General features: G+C 47.2%; 1 protein-coding gene across 1 annotated transcript; it reads left to right on the top strand.

Moving 5' to 3' along the window:
• Positions 1-303: 303 nt before the first annotated feature.
• LOC136768245 (GTPase IMAP family member 8) lies at positions 304-11257 on the top strand. Its single transcript, XM_066722341.1, has 3 exons — positions 304-557; positions 7046-8572; positions 9068-11257. The coding sequence occupies exons 1-3, from the start codon at positions 527-529 to the stop codon at positions 10360-10362; spliced, it is 2853 nt and encodes a 950-aa protein (XP_066578438.1). The 5' UTR covers positions 304-526; the 3' UTR covers positions 10363-11257.
• Positions 11258-11640: the final 383 nt, after the last annotated feature.

Below are 11640 nucleotides of genomic sequence, written 5' to 3'. Positions count from 1 at the left end.
GGAAGGGTTCACATTCAGTGTCTTATTGTTATCTGTTAAATTCAGCACATAAATAGTAACCTTGAATAAAAATGTGGAAACTTGAACACTCACGCACTGTCCTAATTTAAAGAGGTTTATTCTAATTATTTTACTGTTTTATTTTTTTGGTCACCTACAGACCACCGCACATCGCAGCGTCGCATTGCATCGGTCAGGTGTGCGGTGGCCATAAATGATGATTTACGTTAAACAGATTCTACCCACGTCTCAGTAAAAGCTGAGAGAGAAAGTGAAAGTGCTGCTGTAAGGGAGGACTTTGCTCCTGATCCTGTTGGGAGATAGAGAGGGAGAAAAGAAAGAAGCAGGAAAGAGAGAGAGTAACTTTTCAGTACGGAAGAAAAGTCTTTCATCAGCTGATCTAAGAGAGAGAGAGAGAATCGAAGAGAAAAGAGTCTGAAAAGAAAAAAGAGAGTATATTCATTTTGGAGGAATGAACAGCTGATCTGAGAGAGAGAGAGAGAGTGAGAGAGAGAGTGAGAGAGAGATGGCGAGCAGATGGTCCTCCTCCCTTGGTGGTGAGTTGCCTGTTGTGTCTGACACAGTTATTTGTATAGATGCGCCGATCCGATAATCCGTATCAATATCGGTCCGATACAGGACAGAAATATGGGCTCAAATTACCGCCATAAGTAACGAATTCAAAATAAAATATATTGTAACCGAGAAAAATAAAGTTGAGAAAAAATGGATGTTGAGATCAAAAACATAACAATCGAAAGCAGAAGATCTAGAATTGTAAAGAAAAACGATATGAAAAGCAAAAAAAAAACTTGAAAGCAAATAATTTAAAAGCGAGACCAAAGCTCGCACTGATGGAGTCCATTTCACACACAGGATGTGATCTCTGCTTTTGATTTCTCTGGATTTGATTTTAGTTTCATTTACAGCCCGGTTTTGTCATGAGGGCGGGGTTTAGACTGACTGGACACTACAGCACATTAACACTGACTGACTGACTGGACACTACAGCACATTAACACTGACTGACTGGACACTACAGCACATTAACACTGACTGACTGACTGGACACTACAGCACATTAACACTGACTGACTGGACACTACAGCACATTAACACTGACTGACTGACTGGACACTACAGCACATTAACACTGACTGACTGGACACTACAGCACATTAACACTGACTGACTGACTGGACACTACAGCACATTAACACTGACTGACTGGACACTACAGCACATTAACACTGACTGACTGGACACTACAGCACATTAACACTGACTGACTGACTGGACACTACAGCACATTAACACTGACTGACTGGACACTACAGCACATTAACACTGACTGACTGACTGGACACTACAGCACATTAACACTGACTGACTGGACACTACAGCACATTAACACTGACTGACTGGACACTACAGCACATTAACACTGACTGACTGACTGGACACTACAGCACATTAACACTGACTGACTGGACACTACAGCACATTAACACTGACTGACTGACTGGACACTACAGCACATTAACACTGACTGACTGACTGACTGGACACTACAGCACATTAACACTGACTGACTGGACACTACAGTACATTAACACTGACTGACTGGACACTACAGCACATTAACACTGACTGACTGGACACTACAGCACATTAACACTGACTGACTGGGCACTACAGCACATTAACACTGACTGACTGACTGGACACTACAGCACATTAACACTGACTGACTGGACACTACAGCACATTAACACTGACTGACTGGACACTACAGCACATTAACACTGACTGACTGGACACTACAGTACATTAACACTGACTGACTGGACACTACAGCACATTAACACTGACTGACTGACTGGACACTACAGCACATTAACACTGACTGACTGGACACTACAGTACATTAACACTGACTGACTGGACACTACAGCACATTAACACTGACTGACTGACTGGACACTACAGCACATTAACACTGACTGACTGGACACTACAGCACATTAACACTGACTGACTGACTGGACACTACAGCACATTAACACTGACTGACTGGACACTACAGCACATTAACACTGACTGACTGACTGGACACTACAGGACATTAACACTGACTGCCTGACTGGACACTACAGCACATTAACACTGACTGACTGACTGGACACTACAGCACATTAACACTGACTGACTGGACACTACAGCACATTAACACTGACTGACTGGACACTACAGCACATTAACACTGACTGACTGGACACTACAGTACATTAACACTGACTGACTGGACACTACAGCACATTAACACTGACTGACTGACTGGACACTACAGCACATTAACACTGACTGACTGGACACTACAGCACATTAACACTGACTGACTGACTGGACACTACAGCACATTAACACTGACTGACTGGACACTACAGCACATTAACACTGACTGACTGACTGGACACTACAGCACATTAACACTGACTGCCTGACTGGACACTACAGGACATTAACACTGACTGACTGACTGGACACTACAGCACATTAACACTGACTGACTGGACACTACAGTACATTAACACTGACTGACTGGACACTACAGCACATTAACACTGACTGACTGACTGGACACTACAGCACATTAACACTGACTGACTGGACACTACAGCACATTAACACTGACTGACTGACTGGACACTACAGCACATTAACACTGACTGACTGGACACTACAGCACATTAACACTGACTGACTGACTGGACACTACAGCACATTAACACTGACTGACTGGACACTACAGCACATTAACACTGACTGACTGGACACTACAGCACATTAACACTGACTGACTGACTGGACACTACAGCACATTAACACTGACTGACTGGACACTACAGCACATTAACACTGACTGACTGACTGACTGGACACTACAGCACATTAACACTGACTGACTGGACACTACAGTACATTAACACTGACTGACTGGACAATACAGCACATTAACACTGACTGACTGGACACTACAGCACATTAACACTGACTGACTGACTGGACACTACAGCACATTAACACTGACTGCCTGACTGGACACTACAGGACATTAACACTGACTGACTGACTGGACACTACAGCACATTAACACTGACTGACTGGACACTACAGTACATTAACACTGACTGACTGGACACTACAGCACATTAACACTGACTGACTGACTGGACACTACAGCACATTAACACTGACTGACTGGACACTACAGCACATTAACACTGACTGACTGACTGGACACTACAGCACATTAACACTGACTGACTGGACACTACAGCACATTAACACTGACTGACTGACTGGACACTACAGCACATTAACACTGACTGACTGGACACTACAGCACATTAACACTGACTGACTGGACACTACAGCACATTAACACTGACTGACTGACTGGACACTACAGCACATTAACACTGACTGACTGGACACTACAGCACATTAACACTGACTGACTGACTGACTGGACACTACAGCACATTAACACTGACTGACTGGACACTACAGTACATTAACACTGACTGACTGGACAATACAGCACATTAACACTGACTGACTGGACACTACAGCACATTAACACTGACTGACTGACTGGACACTACAGCACATTAACACTGACTGCCTGACTGGACACTACAGGACATTAACACTGACTGACTGACTGGACACTACAGCACATTAACACTGACTGACTGGACACTACAGTACATTAACACTGACTGACTGGACACTACAGCACATTAACACTGACTGACTGACTGGACACTACAGCACATTAACACTGACTGACTGACTGGACACTACAGCACATTAACACTGACTGACTGGACACTACAGCACATTAACACTGACTGACTGACTGACTGGACACTACAGCACATTAACACTGACTGACTGGACACTACAGTACATTAACACTGACTGACTGGACACTACAGCACATTAACACTGACTGACTGGACACTACAGCACATTAACACTGACTGACTGGGCACTACAGCACATTAACACTGACTGACTGACTGGACACTACAGCACATTAACACTGACTGACTGGACACTACAGCACATTAACACTGACTGACTGGACACTACAGCACATTAACACTGACTGACTGGACACTACAGTACATTAACACTGACTGACTGGACACTACAGCACATTAACACTGACTGACTGACTGGACACTACAGCACATTAACACTGACTGACTGGACACTACAGTACATTAACACTGACTGACTGGACACTACAGCACATTAACACTGACTGACTGACTGGACACTACAGCACATTAACACTGACTGACTGGACACTACAGCACATTAACACTGACTGACTGACTGGACACTACAGCACATTAACACTGACTGACTGGACACTACAGCACATTAACACTGACTGACTGACTGGACACTACAGCACATTAACACTGACTGCCTGACTGGACACTACAGGACATTAACACTGACTGACTGACTGGACACTACAGCACATTAACACTGACTGACTGGACACTACAGCACATTAACACTGACTGACTGGACACTACAGCACATTAACACTGACTGACTGGACACTACAGTACATTAACACTGACTGACTGGACACTACAGCACATTAACACTGACTGACTGGACACTACAGCACATTAACACTGACTGACTGACTGGACACTACAGCACATTAACACTGACTGACTGGACACTACAGCACATTAACACTGACTGACTGACTGGACACTACAGCACATTAACACTGACTGCCTGACTGGACACTACAGGACATTAACACTGACTGACTGACTGGACACTACAGCACATTAACACTGACTGACTGGACACTACAGTACATTAACACTGACTGACTGGACACTACAGCACATTAACACTGACTGACTGACTGGACACTACAGCACATTAACACTGACTGACTGGACACTACAGCACATTAACACTGACTGACTGACTGGACACTACAGCACATTAACACTGACTGACTGGACACTACAGCACATTAACACTGACTGACTGACTGGACACTACAGCACATTAACACTGACTGACTGGACACTACAGCACATTAACACTGACTGACTGGACACTACAGCACATTAACACTGACTGACTGACTGGACACTACAGCACATTAACACTGACTGACTGGACACTACAGCACATTAACACTGACTGACTGGACACTACAGTACATTAACACTGACTGACTGGACAATACAGCACATTAACACTGACTGACTGGACACTACAGCACATTAACACTGACTGACTGGGCACTACAGCACATTAACACTGACTGACTGACTGGACACTACAGCACATTAACACTGACTGACTGGACACTACAGCACATTAACACTGACTGACTGGACACTACAGCACATTAACACTGACTGACTGGACACTACAGCACATTAACACTGACTGACTGACTGGACACTACAGCACATTAACACTGACTGACTGGACACTACAGCACATTAACACTGACTGACTGACTGGACACTACAGCACATTAACACTGACTGACTGGACACTACAGTCCATTATCACTGATTGACTGACTGGACACTACAGCACATTAACACTGTGTAGTGCAGAAGGTGTTCAGTAGGTGTGCAGTGCAGTAGGTGTGCAGTGCAGTAGATGTGCAGTGCAGTAGGTGTGCAGAGCAGTAGGTGTGCAATAGGTGTGCAGTAGTGCAGTAGATGTTCAGTGCAGTAGGAGTACAGTGCAGTAGGTGTGCAGTAGGTGTTCAGTGCAGTAGGTGTGCAGTAGGTGTGCAGTGCAGTAGGTGTGCAGTAGGTGTGCAGTAGGTGTGCAGTGCAGTAGGTGTGCAGTACAGTAGGTGTGCAGTAGGTGTGCAGTAGGTGTTCAGTAGGTGTGCAGTAAGTTAAAGTGTCGGCTGCGCAGGAGCTCAGAGTCCCACTGAGAGAGTTATTAGAGGGACTGAGACACAGCTGATGGGCAAACTGTCTGACTGGAGTGACTGTAGGGAGGGAGAGAGAGAGGGAGAAGCAAGGAAGAGGAGAGAGAGGGAGAGAGAGAGCGGGGAGAGAGGGCAGAGCGGCGAGAGAGGGCAGAGAGACAGTGTCATTATTCATTATTAGCAGTAGTCGTGTTCGTCCTGTTGTGACTGAGACTCTGTTATTAGTGTGATGTCATCAGAGAGAGACAGAGGCATTATTATTATTATCACTGTTTTCTGTGAAGGAGAGAGAAGCGGAGACAGAGAGCTTGAGTGGGATAGAGAGGGAGGATAGAGAGAGAAAGTGGGGAGATGAAGGGAGAATGAGAAAAAACAATGAGAAGAAGAGAGAGAAGGAGGGAGGGAGGGAGAGAGGGGTAGAGAGACGGGGTAGTAAGTTAGAGGGAAGGAGGAGGAGAGGAGGAAAGGAGATTTGGGAAAGGAGGAGGCAGAGAGAGGGAGAGGGTGTTGTGTGAACTATAACAGCAGGATGAAGGATGGAGGGATGGGGAAGGAGAGGGAGAGAGGGAGCACAGAAGGAGGGAGGGAGAAAGAGGGAGACGGAGTGGGGGATATGGGTGGGGATGGAGGGAGAGAAGAGGGGAAATGTGGAAGAGGGAAGGAGGTAGAGAAAGATGGAGGGAGGGGGAAGACAAATGGAGGAAATAAAAATATCAATATGGAAGTAAAGAGAAAAAACAATGTCATTCAGAAGAAGTTAAAAACAGATCAATTCAGATTTGCTTCATCGCCCCCCACACTGTGACAACACACACACGAATACACACAGACATATAGAGGAGAGACGACACAATCAACACAGCGGACAACACTGTGCTCACACTCACCACACACACACACACGAGAGTAATAAAGCACAAATAAAGAAAGAAGAAGGGAGAGAGGGAGGGGACGAGTGTGGGAGAGGGAGGGATGGAGGGAGAGGCAGTGGGGCTGAAGAGGGATATAAACTGTGTTGTTTCTCTCTGACAGGGGGGAGACAGACTGCTTCCCCTGAGACACAGTGTCTCTCAGAGCTGAGGATTGTGCTGCTGGGGAGGAGAGGGACTGGGAAGAGTTCATCAGGAAACACCATCCTGGGCAGAGAGGCGTTTAACACTGAGAGAGAGACTGAGCAGAGTGAGAAGAGCCAGGGTGACGTGGCCGGGAGGCAGGTCACTGTGGTCGACACACCAGGCTGGAGGTGGAGGGATTCTGTACAGGAGAGTCCAGAGTGTGTCAAACAGGAGATTGTGCGCAGTGTGTCTCTGTGTCGCCCGGGACCCCACGCTCTCCTCCTGCTCATTCCTGTGTGGGACTCATTCACAGAGAGAGAGAGGAGATCAGCGCAGGAACACCTGGAGCTCCTCAGTGAGAGAGTCTGGAGACACACTATAGTGCTGTTCACCTGGGGGGACGAACTGAGAGACACAACCATTGAGCAGCACATTGAGAGACACAAGGAGCTCCAGTGGCTGGTGGAGAAATGTGGGAACAGGTATCATGTTCTCAACAACAGGGACAGGAGCGACGGCACTCAGGTCACAGAGCTGCTGGACAAGATAGACGAGATGCTGGCAGGACACAGGGAGAGATTCTTCACCAGGCAGAAATACACAGAGACCCACCAGCAGATGGAAGAACTGATTCAACTAAAGGCAAAGGAGATGAAACAGAAGGATGAGGAGAGGGAGAGAGAGATAGCAGAGCTGACACAGCAATTTGAAAAGAGAGAGAGAGAGAGAGAAGAGGAGCAAAGGAAGGCAGAGGAGAGAAGGAGAGAGATTGAAGAGCAGTTGAAAAAGAAGGATGACGAGATGGAAAGAGAGAGGGAGGAGGTAAAACAGAGGGAGGAGGAGAGGGAGAGGGAAATCAGAGAGAAAGAGGAAGAGAGGCAGAGAGCAATAGATCAGCTGAAAAAGGATTTTGAGGAGAGAGAGAGAAAGAGGCAGAGGGAGATACAAGAGAGTGAGGAAGGAAGAGAGAAAGAAATGGAAGAAAAGGTGAAACAGAAAGATGAGGAGAGGAAGAGAGAGATGGAAGACCTGAAACAGAGGCATAAGCAGAGAGAGGAAGAGAGAGAGAGGGAGGTTCAAGAGAAACTAAAAAAGATGGATGAGGAGAGAGAGAATGAGATAGAGGAGATTAAAATGGGCTATGGAAAGAAAGAGAGAGAAATGGAAAAAAAGCTGAAAGAGAGGGATGAACAAAGAGAGAGAAAGATAGCAGAGCTGACACAGAGATTAGGGGAGAGAGAAAGAGAGATGGATCAGATCAGAAAGGAGTGTGAGGTGAAGGAGAGAGAGAGGGAAGAGGAGCTGAAGGAGAAGTATAGAGAGAGGGAGAGAGAGAGAGAGGAGGAGCTGAAACAGAGGATGGAGGATGAGTGGAGCAGGACAGAAGAGGAGCTGAAGGAGAAGATGAGAAAGACACTGAAGGAAGAGGAGCTGGAGAAAGAGACAGAGGAATCCACACGACCTGTCAAGAGGAGGAGCAGCCTGGAGTGGAACCCTCCCACCAGTGAGTCTGATAAATGCTGTATCACTGACTCTGATCTCACTGGCTCTCCTCTCAGTCTGTATCACTGACTCTGATCTCACTGGCTCTCCTCTCAGTCTGTATCACTGACTCTGATCTCACTGGCTCTCCTCTCAGTCTGTATCACTGACTCTCTGATCTCACTGGCTCTCCTCTCAGTCTGTATCACTGACTCTGATCTCACTGGCTCTCCTCTCAGTCTGTATCACTGACTCTCTGATCTCACTGGCTCTCCTCTCAGTCTGTATCACTGACTCTGATCTCACTGGCTCTCCTCTCAGTCTGTATCACTGACTCTCTGATCTCACTGGCTCTCCTAATTTTGTTTGTTGTGCTGATATTTCCTCCCAACTACAGACAGTATCCCAGTCTGGCTCATTGCCGCTCTACTGCAGTGACACACTCAGCCCATTCTCAGCAGTGTGTCTGTGCCGTGTTGTCGTCTCAGCTCTGACTGTGTGTTGTGTTGTGTTGCAGTGAGTGGAGGTGCCGCTCCAGAGAGAAGCCCAGGAGAGACTCCCAGTCCAGACGCCCCGGCGCCTCCCAGTCTCCCTGAGCTGAGGCTGGTGCTGCTGGGGAGGACTGGGGCTGGGAAGAGCGCGGCAGGAAACACCATCCTGGGCCGAGAGGAGTTTCCCTCTGAAGCCAGCAGCTCTGCAGTGACACAGGAGAGCGCCAAGAGAAGAGGACGCGTGGCTGGGAGACGGGTGGCTGTGGTGGACACACCAGACTGGTTCCACACGCCTCTCTCTCAGGGGGACGTGAGACGGGACGTGGGGCTCTGTATCAACCTGTCTGCCCCGGGACCCCACGCTTTCCTCCTGGTGACCCCGCTGGGCCGATCCACAGGGGAGGAGAGGAGGACGCTGGAGAGGGTGCGGGAGATCTTCGGGGAGGGGGCTGCGGGGCGCACCGTGCTCCTCTTCACCCACGCCGACCAGCTGAACGGCAAGAGCGTCCAGGAGTTTGTGGAGACGGGCGGCGAGGAGCTCCGGTGGCTGGTGGAGAAGTGCGGGAACAGGTACCACGCTCTGGACAACAAGAACAGGGGCGACGGCACTCAGGTCACACAGCTCCTGGCCAAAATCCAGGAGGTGGTGGCGGCAAACAATGGCAGCCACTACAGCAGCCAGATGTACCAGGAGGCAGAGTCCCGGATCAGACAGAGGAAAGAGCAGATCCTGAGGGACAGAGATGAGAGGAAACAGAGGGAAGAGGAAGGGCTGAGGGAGAAGCAGCAGAAGGAAGTGCACAACTGCCTCCGCAGGATGGAGGGGGAGCTCCAGCAGCGAGAGGAGAAGATCAGAGCGCTGGAGGAGCGGATAGCAGAGCTGGAGGAGAGGCTGAGGGAGGAGAGGGACGAGGAGAGGAGGAGAGCGCTGGAGGAGGAGCTGAGGAGAGAGCGAGAGCAGAAAGAGAAGCTGGTGAGAGAGAGGGAGGTGCTGACTGAGGAGCGGGAGAGGGAGAGGAAAGAGATGGAGGAGAGACACCAGAGGGAGATGGAGGAGCTCAGGCGGCGCTATGAGGGACAGGCCAGAGACGAGGCAGAGAGACACAGAGAGGCCCTGCAGGAGGCGGTGGTGATGGCACAGCTCCCTGCAGCAGCACTGGGGCTCAGCACTGAGGAGCTCAGGCAGCGCTATGAGGAGAAGGCCAGAGAGCTGGAGATTTACAGAGAGACACTGGAGAGAGTGCGACTGACAGTGGAGGGAATCGGAGAGAAGGTGGAGCATTTCACTGCAGCTGGACAGAGAGACACAGAGACACCGTGAGACAGGATCAGACAGAGGGACACAGAGACAGTATCACACAGAGACACAGAGTTTGGGACAGCTGGGGATTCCTGAAGGAGCTATTGCTTATTAAGACTGCGACTCAGTTTCAGGGGGATGTCTGAGTGACGAGACTGATCTGTTTAATCCAGACTGGGGGGCTGTGCGCTGCTTTAATTGCCTGGATGGACTACGAATGTGTTCTGTTATTTCTGTGCTCTTCCAGGTTCAGCACGGACTCGCCTGTCAGGGATTTGTGTGTTGATGTTCATGGGATCCAGTGACTGTCTTTGCAGTTGAGTTTTATTTTGCTCCGTTTCCGCTTTCCTTGGTTTGTACAAATGTCTTTGTTTTTTCTGTTTCTTTGATTCTTTTTGTTTCCAAACAAATTAACAACATTAGGGCTGTCACTAATGACTATTTTGGTACTAGAGTATTCTGTCAATTATTCGAGTATTCGAGTATTCCCGTTACATTACTTAAAAACATAGAACCTTGTCTAACGATCATAGATTCAAGGCTGGGATTTACAGGTAGAACTGGTCATGCGATTACACAGATAATAGTTTTGCTACCAATCCAGACTCCAAACGGCGAGCGTAGATCTGTTTAATTTATTGTGAGCAGTTGTCTTTGTTTTTATATTGTGGGTAGTTTACTAATGCAAGGGCTGGGTGTGTTTCACAAAGTAAAACATGTAGTGCTATTTGAAACAATGTAATTGTACTTTTCCTTGATATAATATGAGCAGATGGAAAATATAGTTAGCCGCATTGATATAGTTTATATTAGTATTGTCAAACTTCCAGCTCAACTGTTTTTCTTATTAGTTATGTTTTTCCTTATGTATTACTGCCTATGACTGTTTTTTGTAACACAATAAAAAAAGATTTGAGACAAAGATAAAAACGTGGATGTTATTTAATCATGCATATATTACAATTATCCCAGATTTAAGAACAGAAAGAGAAATACATTTTGAATGTAACTTTTACATATACAGTATGGGAAACACTTTAATAATGTTGGGCACTTTTTGCTGACATATGGGATGGTGGAGAATACACTGTTTAAGATTGTTTAACCAACCAGAAAATATAAATATTCGTATCCCGAACTTATTACACCACAAAATGCATAAAACTTACCAGCGTCAACAATACTAGACTGTAAGCTAAACACGTAACACACACACAGTACGGGTAGCTATAGATCCCAATATGTACTACACATTCGCGTTCTGAAACAATTTTGACTCACTTGGTTATTTTCAATGGG

Source organism: Amia ocellicauda, chromosome 14, assembly GCF_036373705.1.
Source record: "Amia ocellicauda isolate fAmiCal2 chromosome 14, fAmiCal2.hap1, whole genome shotgun sequence".
Lineage (NCBI taxonomy): Eukaryota > Metazoa > Chordata > Actinopteri > Amiiformes > Amiidae > Amia > Amia ocellicauda.
This window is presented reverse-complemented; position numbering and strand designations above follow the sequence as displayed.